The sequence below is a fragment of the Mugil cephalus genome, chromosome 17, assembly GCF_022458985.1.
Source record: "Mugil cephalus isolate CIBA_MC_2020 chromosome 17, CIBA_Mcephalus_1.1, whole genome shotgun sequence".
Classification (NCBI taxonomy): Eukaryota; Metazoa; Chordata; class Actinopteri; order Mugiliformes; family Mugilidae; genus Mugil; species Mugil cephalus.
The window spans coordinates 20,125,587-20,152,140 of record NC_061786.1 but is presented as its reverse complement, the minus strand read 5'-3'; the positions used below and the strand labels follow the sequence as shown (position 1 = coordinate 20,152,140).

General features: G+C 41.2%; 1 protein-coding gene across 2 annotated transcripts; it reads left to right on the top strand.

Moving 5' to 3' along the window:
- The first annotated feature begins 966 nt into the window (after window positions 1–966).
- vps39 (VPS39 subunit of HOPS complex) lies at window positions 967–25,574 on the top strand. Of its 2 annotated transcripts, none has more exons than XM_047611571.1 (24): window positions 967–1,497; window positions 1,715–1,780; window positions 1,878–1,942; window positions 2,106–2,148; window positions 2,253–2,347; window positions 3,165–3,263; window positions 3,370–3,462; window positions 4,105–4,288; window positions 7,120–7,240; window positions 8,748–8,868; window positions 9,189–9,315; window positions 9,560–9,702; window positions 10,601–10,741; window positions 11,779–11,920; window positions 13,900–13,986; window positions 14,839–14,912; window positions 15,016–15,232; window positions 16,247–16,375; window positions 17,396–17,498; window positions 17,725–17,770; window positions 19,070–19,219; window positions 22,227–22,361; window positions 22,744–22,835; window positions 23,769–25,574. In XM_047611571.1, the coding sequence occupies exons 1-24, from the start codon at window positions 1,425–1,427 to the stop codon at window positions 23,848–23,850; spliced, it is 2,628 nt and encodes an 875-aa protein (XP_047467527.1). In that variant the 5' UTR covers window positions 967–1,424; the 3' UTR covers window positions 23,851–25,574. The 2 variants fall into 2 exon arrangements, with proteins under 2 accessions (XP_047467527.1, XP_047467526.1); XM_047611570.1 differs by having other exon boundaries at window positions 9,186–9,315.
- The last annotated feature ends 980 nt before the right edge of the window (window positions 25,575–26,554 follow it).

Below are 26,554 nucleotides of genomic sequence, written 5' to 3'. Positions count from 1 at the left end.
TATTTAAGTTCGTAGAGACACTAATGCCAAACGTCTGGATCTGAGTCTGCATTCTTTGGTGAAGCTGATGGTTCTGTCAGACGTTTTTGTTTTTTTGTTTTGCGTGTGTCCTGCAAAATAAAATTTATATTGAATTATGGTTCAAATGTTTTTGATGTTTTTTTTTTTTTTTTTTTTTATGAGGTCCATAAAAGAAGGTGGGTGTACACTGTTGTGAACAATGATGACGTAGTTTGTTTTTGTTGCACCTGAAGAGTTTTTTCTGGAACAGAATTATTAACAACCAAGCCACAAAATTAAATTAATCAAAAAGTATAAAACGATTTAGTGCAGATAGATAGATAGGAAATAAAGGAATATATTTTCCAATATCTAAGTAATTCTTGCATCATTTTAAATCCAGAAATCTTCAAAGTAATAATGCAATAACATGTTAATGGACACTATTGCACCTGATTATTATTCCTATGTATATATTGCATATTCTTCCATCTCTGTTTCTTGTACTTGTATTTGTTCATGTCGTTAGCACAATAGCATAATTGCTCAAGTCATATTCAACTGTATTTGGAAAACATGACAAAATACGATTTTTTTGCATGCATTGGTATTTTTATTGATATTGTAACAAGTCAAAAAAATAGCAATTATGCTGTTAGGCTAATGATATGTTAAGTCTGTACAATTCTTTCCCTATTTTTTATTTTATTTTACCAGATACTACTTAGATTTTATTTTGATTTCATTTTAATCTTATTTTTATTTTATCTTTAGGTTTAGTTGTGGTTCTTAAGGGTGTTTCTTTTATGTGCCAAGTAATTTCCATAGATAATTCATTAAAGTCCATGCGGCTGTTTTCACGCCTGGTTCTGAGATCTCGCGAGAATCACAAGAGCCGGCACCGCGCCTTTAACGCGTTCCTCGTGATTGCACTGACGTCTGTCACGTGTCTGTCAAAACCTCCTGTCTCCTCGCGCAGCCGTCGTCAACACAACCGAGGAAGTAGCAAGAATCTCACCCGAAGCTAACGACTACGACGTGTCGGGGACAATTAGACGTCCCGTTACCGGGCGTCTTGCGTTACCACCGGTTACATTATCCCGTATTGAGCAAGTAACCGACTCCCGTTGCTCTGTTTTTAGTTTCGGTTGAGTGAGAGGGGACAATGTTTATGAGCAGCAGCCGTTGGTTGCTAAGGTCTAAGCTAGCAGGCTAACGATCAGCTGTTGTTTTGGTGGAGGAGTTAGCTGGCTAAAAAGCCACAACTGCATTGGATTATTGCAGTCGGTGACACTGAGAGTTTTAAGAAGAGATTTCCTCGATGCGTACGCTGAACGTGTCCGTTTGTTAATATGTAAAGGTTCAACCACCCTTGAAAGGCTGCTACCAACTCGTCTTTATTCAATCAGCAATATTCCTTCAAGATGCACGACGCGTATGAGTCGGTTCCTATTCTGGAAAAGCTTCCTCTTCAGATCGACTGTCTTGCGGCTTGGGGTAAGTGATACAAGTGTCCCACAGCTACTGTGTTATTGTGTGACATTGAAGTGGTCTCTCTGGGCGTCTATTGAATTGTAGTCTCAGATGTCACAGCTCAGATTCTGCCTTAAAAAAAAAAAATAAATAAATAAATCCTCCATACTGTAACCTCCCTGAAGTGATCGATGTGTATCTCTTGTTTTTGGCTTTGACTCTTGAGTTTCTTTTCCAACAGAGGACTGGCTGCTTGTTGGAACGAAGCCTGGACATCTCCTTCTCTACCGAATCAAGAAAGATGCTGGTAGGAAGAGCAAAATGGGGGATGTGGTCGTCATCTCATTGCTCGTGTAATTGCAAGCAGCCTAAGTTTTGATTAACTTGTTTTCTTGTCGTCTTAGGCACCAACCGCTTTGAGGTGACGCTGGAAAAATCCAACAAGAACTTCTCAAAGAAGATTCAGCAGGTAGGGTGAGGTTTAGGACTAAAAATGGATAAATGACTCATTGTTTCTAATAATATAAACAAGTGGTTCACTTCCCTCTAAACATGGCTCTTAATTGCAAGTATTAATTTAGGCTTCATTTGGAGTTGACCTCCTTTAATCATGTTTCTTATTCTTTCTCCAGCTGTACGTTGTCTCACAGTACAAAATTCTCGTCAGTCTGCTCGGTGAGTTCCTGTCATTCTGACACGTTTTTGTAATTAGTTAATTCTGTTTGCACACACACAGCAAAGCGTTTATCCTCATTAACCTTTTGGATTCTCCGCTGCAGAGAACAACATTCATGTCCACGACCTCCTGACCTTCCAGCAGATCACCGTGGTGTCCAAAGCCAAAGGGGCCACCCTCTTTGCATGTGACCTGCAGGTCAGTTTAGGATTTCAGGCACAATGCTACAATACTACTAAGAGCGCTGGGTCAGCCTTTCTGCCAATTCACTTTTATAAATGAAGTTTCAAACCTGGAAGCTAAAACCTCACTCATTTCCCAGGCAAACAATTTACATAAACGTGAGGTGGTGCCTTCTATGAGTCTTTGGTTAATGCATCTATTGTTCCCAGATATGAATCTGTCTGTTGAGAACAGTTTTCATTTGTAAGTGATATTATCAGCAACTTGTTTCTTAATGGAGACCGGGGAGTTTGAGTTTCAAGTTTCTTCACAAATTTAGCTTCAGGTTTATACCTAGAACCCGTTACTACAACTAAACCACTCACTATCAACAGGAGCTTTCAGTACAGACAGAAAAATATAAAATGAAAGGCTCACAATTAGAAGTTCATGGAAATCTGGGGTTTTAAAATATTTGACATTTGAAATATCAGACGTGAAGGTCTCAGGACACTTCCTCAGATGGTGTCAACACTGGCAACAGTCCACAGATCTAATATGCTTCTGCCTTGTAACATCAAATAAACTTTTTAATTTTTTTTTTTTTTAATTAGAGTTCAGCATTTGTCAACATTAAATTAGCTCCGGTTGTGTCAAGTTACGAAAATATACTTAAAAATGCACAAAAATAATTTAGAGACATTAGGTTTGGTTGGTAGAAAATGGGCAAAGCATTGTAAAGACTTATTTTAAATAAACCTTAACAATATATTTTTCTGTATTGTGCTCACATTTTAAAATTTTATATTTTGTCTCTATTTATTTATCTATTTATTCAATTTTTTCCCCTCAGCAAACCAGCGCTGGAGATGAAAAGCTCAGAATGTGTGTTGCCGTTAAAAAGAAACTCCAGATGTATTACTGGAAGGACAGGGAGTTTCATGAGCTGCAGGTAAAATTAAAGTACATAAGAGATGTGACTCACAGACTCTCAGCCTTTTTTTTTTCCAGTCCTACGACACATTTACACTTATTAATGCTTTATTTTTGTCTCCCAGGGGGATTTCGGAGCACCAGATATTCCAAAGTCCATGGCCTGGTGTGAAAACTCCATATGTGTTGGTTTTAAACGGGACTATTACCTCATCCGGGTACGTGTGACAAAAAGTGTGACACAAAGCTTTTACCTGCTTGTAATTTAAAGCGATGCTAGTTCCATATTGCTTTTAAGTTTGTAGATCTAAGTTGGTTATAAAAGGTTAAGTGTAATCTTTAAAAATGGAAGAAAGGTTGATCTTTGGATTTACAGCGTCTAAAAGGGATTTTCAGGTTGTTGTTGTTGTCTACTTGATTTATCTGTGTCCTTCGAAGCAGATAAAGTTTTTCCCGACTCACCATATTTTTCAAAATCTGCTCACCATGCAACGTGTGTCTGAAACGTCTATTTTTAACAGGCGACCTTGTTACGCTGTCTTGTATATAAACTGGCTTTTCATGCCTTAGTTTGAAGGACTATCACCTGAAAAGTGTCACATATCTGAGTCATGCCCCTCCCACCCTCCCTCCTTCGTCCTTGTATTTATTTTTGGTTTATTCCTTTGCCCTTCTTCCTTATCTTCTTACCACATCATCAGCTAAATTTTGGTACTCTATACCTCGACCATTTTGCCGTTTCTAACTAGTATTTCATTGTCTGTGAAAAGAACTTTATAAATTAAGTTTCAGATAATGTTTATGTTGCTGGGATGTTGTTATTCTCACGGCCGACCTGTCCCCTCTCTCCTGTCGTCTAGATGGACGGCCGTGGCTCTATTAAGGAGCTCTTCCCCACTGGGAAGCAGTTAGAGCCTCTTGTTGCGCCTCTGGCTGACGGCAAAGTGGCTGTTGGGCAGGACGACCTCACTGTGGTACTTAACGAAGAGGGCGTTTGCACCCAGAAGTGCGCCCTGAACTGGACAGATATCCCTATAGCCATGGGTAAGAAAAACAGATTCTGCTCTTAATTTTTTTGCAGTCAGAATATAAACGGATAATCTGCTGTTACACATCCACTCACATGACAGAAGAAAATACTACAAGCCCAATTCTGTTTCCTCTCGACATCTTTGCGAGAGTTTACTTGTGTCTGATATTAATAGGAACTGACAGCAAAGTCAAAAGGACGCAGCGCGAGCCAGAAATCCTCCCTCCGCTCCATGTGAGCTTGTCTTCCAGATAACCCAGAAGCTATTTTTTTATTATTTCATTATTTATTTTTTTTAAGCAAAATGTGTCGCTCTTGGTCTAACGTGCTCCGCTTTAGTTGGACTCATTTCACACTTTCTAAACAATTTAACCTCAGAAAATCCACCTGTTTGCAGAAAATAAACCACATATGAACCGTTTCAGATTTCAGCAGCTTACACTTTATTGTGTTGTCAGTGTTAAACATTAATTGTTTTGATCACTTCACAATTGCACTCGTGACTCTTCTGCTTTGGCAACAGTGTCGGCCGAAACAAAGGGAAACAGGCTTTCAGTAATTCGACGCTTCTAAGGACAAAAAGAAGCTACAGTGGAGAGCACAGATATAGGAACTGGAATTTATTTTCACATGCAGGTTTTTGTTGTGCGCATGCTATCTGCAGTGCCTTCAGAATATGATGTATTGCCACGAATGCTCCACAAATACAAGGATTTTGTCTCGGTTCATGATGTAATAAACAATAGTAAGACAAAATTAGTAAGATAATGCAATTACTTTATTTAGTATTTACAATAGATGAAAAATTACACTTTAGATAAAAGCTTTCGTTACAGCTCTATGAGTATGTTTTTATTTTTAAAACATGTCCTGTATGTGAACTATTCTCCCGTCAATTACAGTGATTGAGCAGGTTTGTTCACATAACCGTGACTGTACATGAACCAAACACCTGACTAAATTTTTTTGGCCCGTTTTCCGCCTTTGCTCTGGCAGTTACTGTCATCCAGCTGCTCTGACTTTTCTCTTTCTCAGCCTCTTCTTCCCTTGTGCAAAGTCTTTCTTTCCTCTCTGTCTGAGCTGCGATCCTGTTTTCCACATGTCAGGAGATGAAGCTCAGTTTTGGATTCGTTCTTTATTTATTTCTTTTTTCATCCCATGACAGTGACACCATACGTCTGGCTTAAAAGGGAACCTCATGACAGGAGCGATGCAGATGAGCTCTCACGTTGTTATAAAGAAAAAGCTGCCCGGTTTGTTGGAATGCAGAAATGAAAAAGCTGAAGGGGAAATTAAGCCTCCGAGCAGTGGTTTCACTACAATTTGCAATTTCCTCATGTTGATGCAGTAAACATATTTGCTTTGGCGTGCGTCTGCAGAGCATGAGAGTCGGTTTAGAATATTTCGAGCAGAGGACTCGGGCCAGGGGGTTTTTCTATTGGTCATCATAAAAAGTCTAAAGTCTTTGCTAAATCGCCATCTCAGGCTGGACTTCCTGCATCATCGCCCCGAGTAATTTAAACCTCGATCACAGCAGAGGCTTTACTAAACCTCGCTCCACTCTCACACTCTCTAAGGGCATCATGTCAGGCACAAAACCACAACCACTGAAATCTGCAGAGAGCTGTATCACATGCTTAAAGGCGGTTTAGGCTTCGGCGTCAGTTTGACCCTACACAAACTATAACGCCGTCGCCACAGATGTAACTACATCCTACGGCAACGCAGACCGCAAAGAGCTGTGATTGGTCGGCTCGATAGTAGCGTGTTTCTGCTTTAGTGTTTCCGGCTGCTTCTCCATCTCTGCAATTGATTGTTTTGGATCAATAAAGATGCAACACATAGAGGAAAGATTAACTGAGGAGTTTTGGAGACATTTTGCCGGAGGTTTCGGTCGCCATTGTTGAAATTGAAACAAAAATTAACCAGACTGGCAAAAAAGACACAGAGGTAACGAACGTTTGGACTGACAAGTGCACAAACACAAATAGTACGAACCGGTGTAGAAAACATGCATAGGTTAGACTTTTTTAGCCTTATGGTGCGTTCCATTTATACTCGGAGTCCAAATATTAACTGAAACGCCACCTGAAGTCGTATTTTTCTACTCAGAAAGTCGTAGAATCCTCACTACTGCCTCGTGTGGCCTTGTAGATTCCATCACTGTAATTCAACAGAAAATAATTCTAGTAAAAGACTCATGAGTTGGTTCAAGTTATCTGTTCGATTTACAATATGTGGAACTTAAATAGCCTAAATTTAGTTTAACATTATAGTAATACATTATACATTATACATTACATTATTACATTATTATTATTATACATTACATTATAGTAATGATATTCCTTAATATGAATTTTTTTTTTTAAACTTTAATTTCACTCTGCACTCAAAAAATGTAAATATTGAACACACCAAGTTCCCACCAAGTTATATTTGAACAAGCCAAGACCTTTTAATGGATGCAGATATCTAGTTTTCCAAACTTCTATGACTGTTATGCTGATAACTCAGGTGTGACGTCATTCCCAGTGCCCAGTTTAAAAAAAGAAAGAAAGATAAATCATATCATAACTTCAGCAGTTTTATTTTAAATTTTACTATCTGCACAATGCCACTGAAAGACAGGATAATGTCATATTTCTAAAAGTAAAAATATTTAACCCAGATTAATTTTGCAATCATGAAATGATTTACTTCACAAAAACCCTTTTTAATACTCGCTGTACTTGGTGATTTGCAGAATATCGTTGTTTCCCAAACTGTGGTCATTTTGATTTCGGTTGATGTGCACAAGAATACGACAGCATTCATTCTGAAACCCTCTTTTCAACGTTCCCAGAGCACCAGCCTCCCTACATCATCGCGGTTCTGCCCCGGTACGTGGAGATCCGGACCTTCGAGCCGCGGCTGCTGGTGCAGAGCGTGGAGCTGCAGAGGCCGCGCTTCATCACCTCGGCAGGGTGAGACATCCAGGCCTCCGCGCGGCTTTTTGTTGACGTTCAGTAACTGTTCATCTGTTTCTGTTGTCAGTCCATCATCCTATGTACCATTATAGCCGTAACAGCGGTTAGCATCTGTTCAACAGAGTGTTTGTTTTGTCGGGAAAAAAAACAGCTAATGAGGACACAGTGATGACTTCCAGACTCTGAACATCAACCAACAATCAGACAAAACTGCATTAGTCCAAACACTGACGCTGACGCCTCATTGCTTAGAGGCTGCAAAGCTGGCGTAGCTGTGGTGCTACTGTAAATTTACAGGCTATTTATTTAAATGCACAACTTACTGGGCTTATGTTTAACCTTTTATACTCATTAAAATTCTAAATTTCAACCCCCTTTTTTGTCCTTAAGTGGTAAACAAATGTAAACATTTAGACCATAAGAACGTAAGTGCTGATTCAGACACTCAACATACAGGACACTTCTCCCTGGTACATGATAAATGAGTTATGCTCAGTGCAGACGTGGACCTTGTCGACCAAATCTGACAAGAATTTGACATGAGAATGTTTTCTTGATCTTTACTAACTGGCTGAGTGAAAACCACATGTTTCTAAAACTCACTGAGAGACACAGGGATGCGATTTAACAAGTGTACTGAAGTTACCGTATATAGTTCCTTGCCTCATAAAGGGGTTAATCGGTTTCAGTCATTTTCATAATTCCTACCAGCGCAATGGATCCACGGCCACATTAAGCACCGTTTACTCAGTTGCTTTGCTTTTGCATAAGTTATTTCTCATTTGTTTAGAAAAAAAAACATAATTGAACGATTACCAGAAAAGAAAAAAGCTTGTAAGTGATGCGTGTTCATTAGTAATGAGACAAATGTTTTGTGTGTGCAGCTGTTAACTAATTAACTAATAAATAAATCTAAAAGCAAGAATCGACAAATGAAACTTTTGGCAGCGCAGCCATGTGGAGTTAAATGAATATTATCTCATTATTCACTGTGTCTTTATTTACTTTTTATTCCTCCCTGTGGAACCTTCCTGAGTTCCAGTTATAATTTGAGCCGTGCGAGTCTCTACAATAACTAACATCAGGGTGGAGATCAATAATTGAATAATAACCTAAGGTATTGCTTTACAGCTTTCAAAAATCTGCGTCATATCCCCTGAGTTGAGACAACAGCTGCCTGGGGTTCAGGAAAATATGAAAATGTCGTCGATGTTTGTTTGCAAACAGGCCACAACCTCATTATTTGTTCCCTTCCCTTTTATTTATGGAGTTGCATCAGATAGATTTGAGCTGATACCGCTGCACTTTTGCTGGTTTGATAATGACTGCTTTCTTTTCTCTATGCTCCCATTCACGGCTCCTTTCTTTAAACCTCATTTGTAGCTTTCATCAGTTCTCGCAGGGTTTCCATTCCTCCCGATAATGATGCTGATACCGTTGGTGCATCCTCAGAAGCCTCGTCGCTCTAATTGCGTTTTCTGCTCTTGTTCTTGTTCTTTCACAGGCCGAATATCGTGTACGTTGCCAGCAACCACTTTGTTTGGCGCCTGGTGCCCGTGTCCATAGCCAGCCAGATCCGGCAGCTTCTCCAGGACAAGCAGTTTGAACTGGCTCTTCAGCTGGCGGTGAGCAGCGGCGCAACCACGGCCTTCACTGTTCAACCATTCAGTTTAGGCTTTAGCTGCAAGGACCCAACAAAAAAGATGACTTATCTTAAGCGCAACTGTGTGGAAATAGTAAAATGCTATCAACTCCGTACTTTGTGGTCAGCTAATCTAGTGATGTAGCCACCCAGAGACTTTTCCAAGAATTTAAAAAAAAGTAAAGTCCTTTTTTTGTGGTGTCCTTGGAAACTCACACTGTGAAACCAGAGACATTTATCTGTGGCATGATGAGTTTTTTTTGTTTTTTTTTGTCTTTCTCTTCCTTTTCTTCCCGCCAGAAGATGAAGGATGATTCAGATGGTGATAAGAAGCAGCAGATACATCACATCCAGAATCTGTACGCCTTCAATTTGTTTTGCCAGAAGAGATTTGACGACTCCATGCAGGTGTTCGCCAAACTCGGCACAGGTACGACTCCAGTTGCATCAGCACATGGGATCCAGCTCTGAGTTCCTTTAGCTGGGACGTCTTCAAAACCATGTACTTTTGATCTGATTTGGCTGTGACAACTGTGACGAACCATTTACGTACAACTAATTGTGAAGTTTGCCTATTTTGACTGTTTCCTTACAGTTGCATCTTTTTTGGAGCATATGTGTGTTGTAAATTGTCCTCTACACACATAAACCTGTCTCCTCCTGACTCACTGCAGATCCCACACACGTGATTGGACTCTACCCGGACCTGCTTCCATCAGACTACCGCAAACAGCTGCACTACCCCAACCCTCTGCCTACTCTGTCCGGGGCCGAGCTGGAAAAGGCTCATCTCGCTCTGATCGATTACCTCACCCAGGTATTTTACTGTGTGTGTGTGTGTGTGTGTGTGTGTGTGTGTGTGTGTGTGTGTGTGTGTGTGTTGTGTGTGTTGTGTGTGTGTGTGTGGTGGTTCTAGATTTAAGTTTGCTTGGAGATGGAGAGAATGTGGATGCAAAAACATTATGAGATATTTTATCACATCGACAAAGACAAGACAAATCAAATATAATTTCCGTGTCTTCATTTCTAGGTACGTTCATCTATCTATGATGTTTTTGCCGGAAATGAAGAAAATAAAATGTGTGGAGAAAGTTTTGAGGGTGGAAGTTCCCTTTTAAGATCGAGGTGTAGATGTACTCCTGAGAATGTTTTTATTAGTGTAGCTAATGAACTGGCCAGTGACTGTTTGTATATATGTGTGTGTGTATAATATATATAATATATGTATAAACACACTACAGGCCAAAAGTTGGAAGCAACTTCAAGTTTCTGTTTAAAATGCCTTTTTTAAAATCCAGCATGAGTTCTATGTATTTTAGGATTTATTTACTGCATGGTCAGACTTTGCTTTTATTGATATCTCTTATGGTATCAATGCCTAATATGTGCCACGATGTTGTTAAAGCAAAGTCTAAGTCTAAAAACTCAAGTACCTGATAATTAAAGTAAAAATGTCCTCTGATAAGTTACTCTTTACATAATAATCCTGTTTATTTTGATGCAAAATATACCGATGAAACTACGATCGTTTATGAACAAATTTACTCTTTCTTCCAAACTTGACCTCTAGTGTCTATATAGCACATATGCCCCTTTTTATGTTTCTGTTTTTTTATTTGTTTGTTTAAAGAAAACAACAAAAGCATCCACTCAGAAATTGTCAAAGTAAGCACACGATGTTAACACTGTACATGTTTGTTGAACGCTCCTCACAGAAACGCAGCCACCTTGTGAAGCAGCTGAACGACACTAGTCCGTCTACAACGTCTCCTCTCATGGAGGGAACGCCCACCATCAAAAGCCGCAAGAAACTCCTGCAGATCATCGACACCACGCTGCTGAAATGTTACCTGCATGTGAGTTCGAATCGTTTTAAATGCTTCCACTTTTACTTCTCTTAATTGTTGTTTTTCATAAATGTTCCCTCGTCCATTCACGTTGTAAACAAATGAATCTGCAGAGGAAGCTCTGTGAAGGGTCGACCACTCGTGCTGTGCTTTGTGATTTACGAGCAGCCTAATCCTAATGTTTATGTTTCATGACACAACTTAAATCAGCTGTCACAGACTTGGCCGTCTGCATCGTCCGCATAAGTCAGTGATTCTTTAAAAGTTATAAAACCTATTGTCAACACGGTCTTTTTACCGCAACTCACATATACCAGATGTGTCTTGTGTTAAACAATGTTGGCAGAATTACTTTTGGGAAAAGTCTCGAGTCGTGGTTAAAGGCACTGAAAGACTAACATCGTCATAGTTACAGTATCATCATTCTGGGCTTGATTCTGTGAAGTAAAAACCTTGTAAATGTAGCAAAACTTGAATTTCACCCCAGAAAATCTTCGTGCCAGCCCTCATTTACGGATGAATGGTGTTGGAATGAGGGATGAGGTCAGAGGTAGAAGCAGCCAGAATGAGTTTCTTCACCGATTTGTTGGACTCTGCGTTAAGAGCAAAACAACCTGGATGGACCTTAAAGTCTTTCTGCCGCCAACGTGAGTTAAAATGAAACAGTCCACCCTCGTTTGGGAATCCAGCCGACTCCCACCACATGTTTGTGCTCGGTCGGGCTTTTATCTGATCAGGATAACTCCTACAGTAGATGACACATCAGAAAAGACTGTCAACTCCGCTCTCGATCAGGGTTCACGTGATTCTCGCTAGCAACTCTGTGCACAAAAAGTTTTTCTCCTATTGTAGCTGCAACTTTCTGAATTCCTTTAACGTTACACGGCGCCTCGCTGCCACATCGCCGCCGGTCCCTTTTTCTGTTTGTACGACCTTTAACTAATGACGTTTCCTGACAATTGTTTTGGATGAAACGACAACCAGTTGATTCATGTTGAGGAAGTTCACTGTGTTGTTTAATCTCCTTTCATCTCCTGCTCGTTCAGACCAACGTGGCCCTCGTGTCCCCCCTCCTCCGTCTGGAGAACAACCACTGCCACATCGAGGAGAGCGAGTACGTCCTGAAGAAGGCCCACAAGTACAGCGAGCTCATCATTCTCTACGAAAAGAAGGGCCTGCACCAGAAAGGTGAGTCCCAGGCTGCTGCAAACATCCTGTTTGCATAAATCAAATGAGCATCGCTTGATGTTTTGTGAAGGACTGAATAGTAAAATATTCAGGGACTTGTTGCGTCTCGCCTGAGCTACAGCAAAGAACTTTATGCAAGCTGGTGTGAGATCACATCCTTTGGTAATAAATCGTTACAAATCCAAATATTTTATTTAAAATGTTATCTGATTGGAATGGTGTTTCTCTCCTAAAACAGGCTATTTCTTTTAAAAGCTAGATGTTCTTTTTTGCATGAATGAGTAATAGCTATACGCAGCCAACATAATACATCAAATTAAAGATCACAGTGCAGGATGTAGTTTGTGGTGCCATTAAACTATATAGACCGTTCTTTTGGAGCGCTGCACGACATAAACGGTGTAAACCTTCGCACATAGACGACTCCGGCACAAGCCTTTTCTCCCTCTGTAACAACACCACCACCCAAACACTAGATGGCGCTGTGTCTTTTTTTGCCAGTCGGGTTCATTATTGCTTTTACCTTCATGAGTCATGTAAATATTTGAATCTGCAAAACCTCCTCAGTTAACTTTTTCCTCTATGTCACTGGTTCCCAGCCTTTTCTTCCTTGGAGCCCCCCCCCCCGCTTGTATCTAAGATACCCCACCCCACTCCACCCTGTACACAAACAGACAAACCATTGGACCCTCCAGAGTATTATGCATTTCCATCAATACATGAATCATATTCAAGGTTTAAATAAATAAAAAAATAAAAAAACTGAGACTTTTTTCTGGGTTGGGGGGCCTTTCCATGACCCACCCTATTTCTGATTGGTTCTTGATGTTAGTTTGGAGAGGAAAAGCTACGTTACTCTCCATTGATAGGTGAACTCAATGACTCCTCAAACCCGACAGTATCCCGCATCAACATGAGCTCAGATCAGACACCCTCAGGATGGGAACCACTGCTGCATGTGTTGCATCTTTATCATCTTTATTGATCCCAAACAATCAATGCAAAAATTGTGGAGACAGAGAAACAGCCAGAAATACTAAAGTGGAAACACGCTACTACCAAGCCACGATGTGTAGTTACATTTCTGAGGAGGTGCACGTCAGACCAGGGTTAGATTAGGGTCAGACTGACGTTAAAAGACGTTAAAACTATCTACATTTAGCCTAAACCACTGACTAAAATGGGTTCGGTCAAAATAACACAAATAAGTGTCAGTAAAACACAGCACAGTTCAATATGTCTACAAACCACAGCCTCTATAACGTGGGCTGGGATTGAATCATCCTGCAGCAGACAACACATACATCAGGCAGCTGAATAACGAGCGATACCACAGTTCAAGTTATATGACAGAGCGTGTTTGATCCGTTACAGCCCTCAGAACACGTAAAAACAAAACACAATGAGACATGTGTTTCCAATAACTCTCTGAAATTAAACGTTGCATTCTGGCTTAATACGTAAATGTCCACTGAGTCGACGGTAGAAATGTCCACGTTCACTCCCAGTTCAAAAACAAGAGACGCTTTTTGAGCTGAATTGTTCCGTTATGTGTAAATTCAAGAGGAAATGGTAACGTGTTTGTACCGGAGCCGTAGTCTGAGGGCTACACAGTTTATCTCAGCGGAGGGTTTCCTGCATGCGTTGGAGTCGTAAATCAGAGCTGTCTCGGTGTTTTCTGTCCCTGGCAGCGCTCTGCGGCAGATTCTGGGCACTTCTCGCCGTGCGTGCAGCTGGTTTTAATTGGCCTGCTGCAATTTGTGCTCGTGATGTCATGCTGCCGAAAGTCGGCCTCGCTCTCTCCGTGTCTCGCAATTCAAACCAGCTGCTCCTGGCCACCGCTTAACTCTGCACACATGCTTCATCCACTTACTGTCGATTATGTAACACAGCGTAAAGACAGAGGAGGGCGGATGACATGTTGCTGCTGTACATCACTAATCATACACATCTTCTTCTTCTTCTTCTTTTTCTCTCAGCTCTGCAGGTGCTGCTGGACCAGTCCACCAAGGCCAACTCTCCACTGAAGGGCCACGAGCGAACGGTGCAGTACCTTCAAAGGCTCGGTAAGAATCCACCCAAACATGTCACTTCTGCTCCATGCGCTGGAGTTGGTTTCTGAGGCGGATTTAGGGAAAAGCACGGACTAAATGTCAGGGGTGGCATCTGAATGTTTAGCACTATTCTCACGGGATTAGTTTTACTCCAGGGACATCATGTGATACAGAGCTGACCCCACTGTGTCTGGGTTTTGTGTGGCACATTCACATGGGATAAGCAAAGTTCCACTCAAATTTACTATCCATGGTTAATGCACCTTCTAACAACCTACAAGATACTTTGCAAATTAGTATAATAAAAAATATATTTTAAAGAATAAAACATGATGTTGGGGGCGACTATTGATCCCGTGGAAGAAATTATGCTGCTATTAAAACACATTGTGTTAGTATCGTTTATCTTTGTCTGGTAATATATCGTCCATCAAAATCTGTTATCATGATATCTTGATATTTACAGCGCATCCAAGTCTTATGTGACAAGAGGCAGAAAAAAGCCGCAAATCAAACAAAAGTCCTAGAAAAAAATAAAATACAAGTCACAGAGATGCATCTTTGTGTTAGTGTTAACACAGGACCTCCACTATTATTACACATTACCAGATGTTCACAGGTAAAACTAGTCCTGTGCCAATAGATCTTATGTCTCTGGCCGTGTACAGATCCTTCAAATTAAACTAGTGCATTGTTACAACATGGGAAGTTGCATAAACACACTTCATGGCATTGGAGTGGCTGGTAGCTTAATGTATAGCATGCTGGTAACGATGTAATGACAGAACGAGTCTGCTGGGAGCATTTGACGTATAAAATGAAATATGAATCTTAAATTTATCCCACACTAACTCACGCACACAGGAGTGGAGAATCTGGGCATCATCTTTGAGTTTTCTCCCTGGGTGCTGAAGATCTGTCCTGAGGATGGCCTGAAGGTAGACACACACACGACTACACAAGTGTCACCCAAGAACGTCATCTGACTTTGTCCCCAGTGTTTAGTTCTGAATGTTTTCTTTGTATTTTCTACCTGTTTAGATCTTCACTGAAGACCTGACAGAGGTGGAAACTCTGCCCAGGGACAAGGTGCTGCAGTTCCTGAAGGAGGGCTTCGAGGAGCTCGCCATCCCGTATCTGGAGCACATCATTTACGTCTGGGACGAGAAGGGCCCCGAGTTTCACAATAACCTGATCCAGCTCTACCTGGGGAGAGTCCAAGGCCTCATGAAAGAGTACCTCAACTCACTGTCAGAAGGTACGAGCAGGAGGAAACTCCGGAGACACGAAAACTTTTACAGTGAATCGTTTCAAAAACTTTGAAAATCACTCGTTTCAGCAAGAAATCGGAGCCTCATGTCTTATTCCCAACATTCATCATTGTCTACTTGAAGCTGCGAGGAGAGCTTTATATGGCCGTGTAGCATCAGAGCTGTGAGGCAACGTGACCCTGGAGCTTTGATATCATCTGAAAATCAACTCTGCCAAAAGAACAATTTACTTTGTGAATTTATTTTAGGATGACATCACAGCACATGGGTTCACTTTGCCTCTTAAGTCAGAGCGTTGTCTCTCACGTCTTTGCAGATCGATCGTACGTCGGGATTTATTATCGAACCCATCCATCTCTTAGGTCTCTTTTAATGCTCTTTCAGGGACTACGCATCAAAATGGGCCAACGCTGTAACTTTTTGTGGAATAAAAACGACCAATAAAATAAATAAATCTGTCCTGACTTCAGGTAGAGTTTTGAGGCGTATCGCGGTGCGCGCCTCATGAAATGAAGATATTGTTTTCTCTCGGAGATTGTTGTGATTCTCCACAGTGAGTTTGGCTTCATGCAGTTTAAATATACACTCACTTGCCGGAGCATTAGGAACACCAGTGAAAACAAAGAGTCCTGCAGTAAATCCTCCCTCATCACTGCTCTGATGTACAATTAATGTGAAGCAGACAAAGCTAAGATGTAATGCAGAGCTGTTATATTAGAATACATTTGTTTTCACATGTGCACCTAATGAACTGAAACGTTTCTGTGCTCACATCAACACAGAGGATGTAACTTTAATTATTCAGTGAATGTATAAAGCGTAGTTCATTGAGTCTTCAGCTCCTATTTTTTCCAACAGAAGAAGAAGAAGAGGAGGAGAAAGTATTGGGTCTTGAGAAAAGGGGAAACACGGATTCTTATTCGTTTGTTTTGCCTTTTAAATTCTGCTCCTGCGTTCCAGCTCTGTTCATGCTTTAATAAAAAAGCTCTGTGTTGCTGCAGGGGTTCAGGCTGTTGCTGCGGGGAAGGAGGGCGGCGAACTGGGGGAGTTCAGGAACAAGCTGCTGTCCTTCCTGGATATTTCTACCAGCTACGAGCCGAGCAGACTCATCAGTGACTTTCCCTTCGATGGTAGGAACTTGACTTCACACTCGGCTCAGACGGATGCGTGCACGGTGGACACACTGTTATTTCGCTCTAATGTTTGTTCAGCTAATGCAAACAAGGATGTGGGATTATTGTGGCAATTAAATTCATTTTATAAACTGGCGTGAACATAGGCCCATGACCCCTAGGGGCTCCGCGGGGGTACTGCATCGTGCATTGGTGTCACAAAATCTTGGGGTGATTAGACATTTTTCAAATTTGTTTAAACGCACGTTAACATGAATCCAACGTGTTTTAGTGAAGGGATAAATCAAGGTTATCTGTCAGTCAGCGCCACAGTAGCTGAGACCTGTCAATCTGTGCCTCCTGTACACAGTAGGCCCCGCCCCTATCGCTGTTGAGCCAATCACAAAGCTGCAAAGTTACACGCCGACTCCATCAGGTTACATTTAGCAATGTTTAAAGGTGAAGGTAGTTGCACATGTTTGAAATTTGAACCTGTATTATTTGAATATCTTAATGTTGAATGTAAAAATAATAATGTATTTTTATAAATGGCACTAGGCCGAGTTTAATATAGGACACATATAGTTGGTAGGGAGACTCTACTTAATCTCAACATGTTGAAGATTCCTGCACTAAAATGATTATCCAGCTGAATTTCCACCTTTATAAACTGAACATTATATCAGTCCCCAGTGAGGATTTGATGCAGGATTATATTATATTAGAATGTGTAATTAGCTTTTACTTCTTTTTTAAATGCACGCTGCTTAAATGAGAATTTTCTACTTTTGTGCAGAAAAATGACTCAAAACATGAGCAGATGTCCTGCAAATAGACCAAGAGAACCCAATTAAACAAGCAAAACCGTTATTTATTCAAGCAAATTAATCATTTATACAACTCTGTGTCCAGTATGTGGTGTGACCCCTCCTCATGCAGCACTGACAGCAGCTAAATGTTCCTGATAACCTGTGATCAGTGAGGACTGTAAATATCCAGACTTATCTTTCCCCTTTGACCTCGTCGTGCGTCTCCCAGGTTTGCTGGAGGAGCGGGCGCTGCTCCTGGGCCGCATGGGTAAACACGAGCAGGCGCTCTTCATCTACGTGCACATCCTGAAAGACACCCGCATGGCTGAAGAGTGAGTTCTCCTGCAAACATCACCGTGTTTGGTATTAACACAAACCAGCAGCTGAACGCTTGAAAACTAATTTCATGTTCAGCAATTCATTTAAAAGAGTCTAAACTGTATTTGTGGTAATAATGAGCTGCTTTCTTTCCTTTAAACCATATTTAATCATAAGCTTTTTCAACAAGTTAAGGAGGCACAGCGTTATGAGGTGTGTGATGCTTTTCTCTGATTTCAGATACTGTCACCGACATTACAACAGTTCAGTTGAAGGAAATAAAGACGTGAGTTCGTTTTCCTTTTTTTTTTCTCCCGCTTGTATTTCGTCGTGTTTGTTTTGTCCGCTCAGATGTCATCGTGGCTCTCTCTTGTGTTTATTTTTTCATGACCACTTACTTCATCTTGTGTGCTCTGTTGCTTTGCGATACGCATCTCTGTGTTTGCAGAAAGTGCTGCGCAAATATAGTGGGTTATTTATGGCCGAGGGGGACAGCTTTGCAAACACAAATACGTGTCTACCTGAGCTCAGATGACAGCTGACGTAGTGAATTATTCCTGCTGCAGCAATGAAAATAAAATATTACTGTTTATGCACAGAAAAAATCATTGTTTAATGCCGTTATTTATTTATTTTTTGCTTTCTTGTTAAGATTTTAGCAGATCTTAGCTTAGCATACAAAACACAACGAGACACGAGCTCTGCTCAAGTATAAAGAGGCCTACACACAAAGAACTAATCTCAACATGAGAACACTCATACAGCTGATTGACCAAGGAAACAGCCTCCACAGCTTTGATTCCTACCAACAAATTTCACCACACCGATGGAGTTTAGGCTGGAAAATATTTAACACGGTTACCTAGGCAACCACAGCCGTGAGCGTCCGTCAGAGACCAACTGCAAAGGCTGCAAAGTGAAGGGCAATGACTTAAATATAAGTTTTTACTCATGCACGAGGTTTCACAAATATCCAGTAATCAACGCATTACATCTCCTTCTTATTCCTTTTATACAAAACTTTAAGTGGGAAAAAATAATAAAATGTAAACAGAAACAGAAATATAAACATTTGAGATTTTGTCTGTGATCTTAGTTGCTCTTCAGTTTGTTCCTGGGCTCTGTTAAAAAAAAAAAAACAGTGTTTTTGTGTGAACTAGAGGCTTATTTTATATTGATTACGGATGGATGGATGGATGGATGGATGGATGGATGGATGGATGGATGGATGGATGCTTTATTCATCCTAAACTGGGAGATTTCACCGTTGCAGCAGCAATGTACAAACACTCAACACTATAACAAAAAAAAACAATATATTATATGCACAATATTTACAAGAATTATAATGTAAGATAAAATACAAAAAAACTAAATATTTACTTACTTATTATACTTATTTGATTCACTAATTGTGTATTTTTTTACTGTAAGAGATCCTCTAGTTGACGTTTGTTTATTGTCCTACGTGGAATTATGTGTCCACTTGTCTTTGTGCTGTTCTCTCTGCGTCTGTTCGACAAATTTCCGGTCATTTGAAGAAGAAGCTAAGCTCAACATCGACGTCTGTATTCGTGCTCCGCAGGTTTATCTGTCCCTGCTGCGGATGTACCTGTCCCCCCCTGACGTCCACTGCCTGGGGCCCATCAAGATGGAGCTGTCCGAGCCTCAGGCCAACCTCCAGGCGGCCCTGCAGGTCCTGGAGCTGCACCACAGCAAACTCAACACCACCAAGGTAAACAGCGATCGGTTTGAAGTCTGAAGATCAACCTGCCGTCTGAAGAAATGCAAAAAAAATAGTTCATCTTTCTAAAAAAAACTGCTTATTCAGTCGAAGGAAGGGTTATTTTCCAATTCATTCTGGGGCAGAGTCGGCTTGTTTACGCTCACATGATTAAACGACAACACGCACCCGCACAAAACAAGCCGTTTGACGACTGTGAGAATAAAGCAGCGCCCGAACGCGGCGCGTCTCGTTTAAAGATTGGAGCAGCCGGGGGGTAATCAAGCCGCTTCCTTTGTGACAGAGAAGATCCAGAAAACCAGAAAAAGACTTTTCTGCTGGGAGCTGATCTCCCCGGAGAGATGCCTGCGCCGTGAAAACCTTTGATGAAATTCTTTTCATGCATCAAATACCTGCATGCGGATACAGCAAAGAGTTAATTGAATGAAAGGTGTTGGAAAAACTGGCTCGCGACCTACTTCGCTCGTCAAACTTTCATGCTGAGAGGAGTGCTGCCGTTCCATCTCGGTGTCACTGTAAATATTTTAACACATAAAAGAAGCTGTTTTATCTGATCTGAGCTACGCTGCAGTTGTAAAAACAGTGGCGTGTGTGCGCGTCTCGATGTGATTGTGTGTGAAAGGAGCCGCCGATCCGTGTCGGGCCACAGTCGTGTCAAATTAAGGGTCCCTCGAGGGGGGAAGAGCGGCAGGTTTACGAGCGTGTTTGGGTTCACATCCCACAGGCGGCAGCGCTCCGTCTTGTCTTTCCGCGCTCCCTCATTGACTTTAATGGCATCCTGCTTTCATCGCTTCCTCTGGCCGCGCTCCCAGACTCACAGAGCGACGACACCAGAATGTACACTTCCTTCTAGTTCTGTTAATGTGTAGTATTTATTTATTTGTTTGTTTGGAGGGGAGAACATAACCAAGATCTTTTAAATTCTTTCTGCAGCTGCTGCTTTTTGCTGCAGTGTCTGTGCCCACAAACGTTCCAGGAGAGAACGTGTGCGGCATTATCAGGTTTCACCTCTCGCTACAGGACTATAAGCAGACTATGTTTGCATTTAGATCAGCCGTTAATCATCAGAGTGCCTCTAAAGTTCAGATTTCATGTTCATTTTTGAGATAAGAATCAGTCGTTGATGAGACAAAGACGACACAACAAGAAGTCCTTTGTTTTATAGTTGCTTAAAAGTTTTGAGGACAAACTTGTATTTTTCCTGGCGCGGTTAAAAACAGGAATTGTGATGATGTATTTAGGGTTTTAATGACTGATATATGTGTGTCAGTAGCTGTTTTTGTTTTTGCAATCGTGATAAATCAACTGATTGTTTGGAGGTTTGACTGGTAGTTAAAGCTGTTCAGGAGTTGTTCAGACTTCCAGGATGTTTCAACACTCCTTTAAGAGGCTTCCTCACTTCTAATAAAACCACTTCCACTCATTCATAAAGCAGCAGTCACAATTAAAACGGTCCCGAGATGCTTTCAGAAGCCCCCGTAGCAAGTAGTAGGTCAGTGGTGTCTGGGTGAACAGTGAGCTCCTATATTTACCCTGTTTACAGGGGAATAAACACTGAATATACACCAATCAGGCGTAACATTATGACCACTGACAGGAGACGTGAATAACACTGAACGTCCTGTGACAATTTAATGTTCTGCTGGGAAGCTTTTGGACCTGGCATTCATTCATGTGGATGTTACTTAGACATGTAGCCCCCACCTAGACCAGACCAGACCGGACCAGACCCCCACCCCATAAAAATTCAAAATGCAGCCTGAAAACAGACACGCACACAAAAAACAGTTTAGACAGCACAAGGTGTTGACCTGGCCTCCAAATTCACTTGATCCCAAAGTGATCACGTATCTGTGGGAATATCCGCTATAGAGGCCCCTCCCCTCAATCCAAATGACCCAAAGCGAAACCTACACAATGTTAGGAAGGTGGTCCTAATGTTGTGGCTGATTGGTGTAAGAGGTCGGCTGGAGAATAATGTGTTCAGGTAGGATTGACTATACTAATGAACAGCTCCACATGAAAGAAATACACAGAGAGAAGATGGAGGGACACACATGGCTAATGCTAATAACTTGATAGCAATAGAGGAGGAAGTAGAGGACAGAGGCGCAGTGCATCATGGGAAGTCCCCCAGCAGTCTAGACCTTTAGCCACCTGAGCCAGCGCTAACTGGAAGCTTTATCAGAAAGACTAAGGCTGAGAAGTGACTCAGTCGTCTTATCACACATTTTTTTCCAACATTCATTAACTTCAACACACAAAAACTTCATTTAATTAGCTGCTGCCGAGTCTTATAGCAACGTACAGACCAGCACACAGGTATTAATATATAAATACTGACAACCAGTAGAGCTTAACCTCTGGGTGGATCCAAACACCAAGCTTTAAAAGTTTCCATTAACCGAGCAGAGAACAAACCACCCAGGTTGATCTGAATAAAACCCTCTAACCGCAGGTTAGTGGGTGGCTAATAGATTCTAATCATGTGAGTTTTTTTAAGTGGACGCCACCCACAGGAAAGTCTGCAGGTCCAGCTGCCTTCGTTTTTGGCCTCTTCTCAGATAAACGCCACTTGTGTTCCTCAGAAGCTGTGTTCTGTCTGTCTGAGTGGGACTTTTCGCTAATTCAAGCAAATCAAATCAAGTAAGAGCAGAACGAGAGCGCTGGGCCTCGACTGTGTTCGCTTTTCCCAAGTGATCGAGTTATTCTGGTGCACTTTCCATTTTGGGGGATCGTGCAACGGTAAGAATTATCAAGCAAGACCGATGATTAGATTTCCGAGGGAGTGTAATTTAATTTAATATATGAGCATAATATTATTAACAAGTTCAAAGTAATGAGTCTGATGAATGTGGAAAATCTGCACGCCTGCTGCTGCTGCTGCTGCTGGAGAGGATGCTCATTTTAAAACCCAACAAAGTTCAGGAGCTGCAATGTGCTTGTTGACTTAATGCGGTTAAGATAGCAGTGTTTGATCTGCCAATGTTTTCTCCAGGCCATCAATCTTCTCCCGGCAAACACTCAGATCAGAGAGATCCGGGTTTTCCTGGAGAGCGTCCTGGAGGAGAAGGCTCAGAGGAAACGCTGCAACCAGGTGCTGAAGAGTCTGCTGCAGGCCGAGTTCCTCCGGGTGAGCGACGTGTGGATTCCCGCAAGTCTGACGAGGACTTTAATCACCTGTTGTCTTTATCAAAAACATATCTGCTACGAGAAATTAAATGTTCTTCAATCCAAATTAAATGTTTTTGATGGGAGTTGTTTCCCAACTTTATTGACAATTAATTCAATAGTCTTTTTTTCATCTTTTCAAACGTTTACTACGTCCAGGAAGAATTAATTTATTCCACCCAGACAGAAACCATCATGTCAATAGTTAACGTGGTTTATAAGAGCTATAATTTTCCCATTGAACCGACTGTCGAAGGTTTAATTTACTTCCCATAATACCATAAACCGATAAGCTCCCTCAGTTAAAATTTGATTGACATCGTTTGCTCTCGTCTGTTTTTCAGGTGCAGGAGGAACGCATCTTCCACCAACAGGTTAAATGTGTCATCACGGAAGAAAAGACCTGCAGAGTCTGCAAGAAGAAAATAGGAAACAGGTAACTGAGGCATCGTGAAGTATGTAAAGTAAAAGACAACGCTCTAAATGACCAGCTGGATGTTTAGGTTTTTTACTGGGAACATCTGTGGCGGGTGTCCACCTGAAACTTACACCTGTAACTAACGGTCACAGCTTGAGCCTGGAGCTTGTGTCTGTTTCTAGGTCATTAGAGAATCAGTGACTGGGAAAGAAACAGGACGACAGTGTCTGGTCGTTAACGAGACTCTAGTTATGTACGTTTCAGGTGGGCTGTTCCTCTTAAAAACCTAAACCGCTCTAGTAGAGGAGGAGTGATATATGTGGTGATATATCACGATACAGTATTGATTTTGTATGTCTTAATATCGATTTTAAAAGAGGGCTGATCTTGAACAACCTTCACTCCTCCAACACCACTTTTTCAAGTGTAATAAATTGGAAATGGATCGTTTGGATTTTTTTTGACTCAATTTTCCAATTAGTTATTATTATCATCTGACGTACACAGATACAACTTGTTTTTTTAAGGTGCATTTAACTTTCTCTATGTAGAATATTGCAATATATCGTAATATCATAATATCGCAATAATGTATCGTATCGTGACTCAAGTATCGTGATACAAATCGTATCGTGAAGTCTCTCTAGGAGTCATTTAGACATGAAGACAAACATGTCCAGTTGGTTTTGTTTCAGCTAATTTCTCATTAGAATGCATTTACGTTTGCAAGTGTGTGAGTGCATGAGAGTATATATATATATATATTTTGCATGCATGCATTCTTTCTGCACATTAATCCTCCCCAGTGTGGGACTATAACGGTGTTGCAGCTCGAGTAACGTCTTATTTTTTGTTCATTTTTAGTTCGCTCATACATATTTAATTGTTTATCCGCACTCCGACGCCTCCGGTAACAATCCCACGCTCTCTTCTTCGTTGTTTCTCCTTCAGTGCGTTCGCCAGGTACCCCAACGGCGTGGTCGTGCACTACTTCTGCTGCAAAGACCGCACCGTGTGTCCCACGGAGCAGTGACACCGAGGCGAGGGCGTGAACCTCCCTGTGGACGCTGCAGCTGCTCGGACACTTTTGAACTGGACTGCGGGGGGGGGGGCTGGTGGAGCTCAGAGTCGGGGACCTGGACCCTTCGCCGTCGAACTCCCGGAGCCGAAACGGACCCGGGAGCTCCTCCCGAAAGCGAGGGCCGCCGCTTTTCTTTCTCTGTGCATGAAGTAACCGGAGGAATGTCTGAGCGCTGAGGAGAAAGAAGGACCCTGACATTTGAAAAAAGCATGTGTCTCTGTAACGCTAGACGGGACTCGCTGCCCCCGCGGTAACACATGGGAGAAAATGTGCTCCTCTGACAGCTGTAACAACAGAGACTCGCACTCACCAGGAGCAGATTACAAGCTCATCATGTTGTTTTTGTTATGTGTTCGCGGCCTCCTCCTCCTCCTCATCCTCCTCCTGCTCCTCCTGTAACACTGTGTCGGCCTCACACTGCTTGAAACGCCGTAGAGACTCTGCAGGAGTTACTGTTAAATGCCTTCTGTGACTCTGAAGATTGTACTTACAGCGACGTGTCGATGCCGACCGAGCGCGAACAGCTTCTGTATTACAGCATGTTTGTGTGTTTTATTTAAACCTCTGATGCAACTCGTCTGGCTAACGTTCACAGCTACGGCCTTTTTTTTTTTTTCCTCGTTTAACGGCTGCGTCCACTCTTTAACGCATTTACTCTGGAGGTTGTCTCATTTTTAAAGTGACACCGGGTAACTTTTGAGCTACAGAATAACCCAGAAACCACCTCACGCTAAGGTGACTTTAAAACTAGTCTGTGTTCTTCATTCAAAGGGAAAACGTAGTTAGCCGCGTTTTTGTTTATTCTAGTTTCCTGTGGTTCAGCCGATCAGACTGACCGACTTGTTCCACGGCTGGTGACAGGATTCAGACTAGAGCCAGAGGACACGCCAGAAAAACTCACCCACGCCCCAGACAGTGGCTTAGTGTGTCACTTCATGATGTCACTGCATAGCTGAGAAGATGCAACATTCACCATTTAGGTTTTGGATAGTTAAGACAAAGAATTTCTGATTAATCAATTAAAATAAACAGCAGATTTATTCATTGATTGATCCCCATAAGTGTAGATGAGTCAGATTTAGTCTCAGATGAACTAATAAGGAGCCAAAGCAAGAATCACTAATGGATTCAGCTTTTTTATCTTGTGGTTTCTACAAGTTCACCCGGTCTCTCTTTAAGACACGTTACAGCACTTTAAAGGCGGATTTGTTGTCCAAACTATTTATTGTCAAATCGCACATGTAACAAGAACTGGAAGCAGTGACTTTTGACGAGGTGTGGTGATCGATCATTTTTAACGGCAATATTGTTACAAAAAAAAAAAAAACGTGGCTGTTTCTGGAGGAGACTCGAGAAGATGCTGGACTCCGCGGTGTTAACGTGTGTTTGATGAATGTACGTTTATAATACGAATAATTAGGAGAACTCACTCCCTTCTTCCTCCGCTCTCCAAGGTTTGCACACAATTCTTTGCCAAGACTGTTTAAGACCTCTTGTTTTTTTTAGCATTTGTACCGTTGTGCGTTTGCTGTATAAAGCGCGTTGATGGTGGAATTTCTCACTGTTTACTTGTGACGGGCGACGCAGCAGGTAGCATCTGTTTGTTTGGCTTTAATCCGTAATAAACGAGCATTTCCACTCATGTTTGAGTCGGCGTGAGAGCCGCTCTGTCTGGAGGCTGGTGTTTATTTTTATTTAACTTTATTTAACGTGATGTTCTCTCTGAACATCACGGTCTCTGAAAATATACCCTGAAATTCATACCAGTGTTTTCTGAACAAGGTACAGATGCCTGTAAGTTCTAAACATAAATATATAAATGAAAGTTTTTACAAATATAAAACACAAAAGAAAGAAATTAAAGGAAATTAAAAGAAAATTGTGAGATACAGCAACTGGTAAATTAATGATCATTGAAATGTACAGAATATTATTATTAATATTAATGTCTTGTTTTCTAAATTCAATTTGACATATTGAATCATAATTATGAATATTAAAACATTATTTTTTAAATTGTAATTGTTATTTAAATTTGTATATTAAACTACGTATTCCCCCTCATTATTATTATTATTATTACACATATATTTGTATAAATAGAAATTTAACCATTGCTAAATGATTTTAAAATATTAATTTAAATTTTATTTTTTTAATCATCCTTAATATAACTTTGAGTATTTCATTTTGGCACTTTTTTGTTACATCATATTTATTTGTTTTATCTTTTTTTTTATGGCGCTACTGAACTTCCACAGATGAGCCAATAAATCAACAAATAAAAAGTCTTATTGGAAACAGATGTAACCTTAGAGCCTGTGCACACACACACACACACACACACATATATATATATATATGTACAGAACAGACTTTGAGCATTTTAAACAGAAGTCATTTTGTTTTTCTACATTTTCTTGTAAAATTTTATATTTTGAAGCCCTTGTTGTTCCCATGAGGGGACAGAAAAAAAGACTCCTTATCTTATCGTGAGCAGTTCAACATCCCAGATCTCATCTGAAAAGTCTTTTCCCAGATAGGTCCATTATCCCCGGGGCTGAGGCGCTGGAGAATACCGGCACTGTTAACTCGTGCTGCTAATGGACTTCCTCCTCTGAGCAGAGCCAGCTGGAGTAACAGAATCACAACAAGC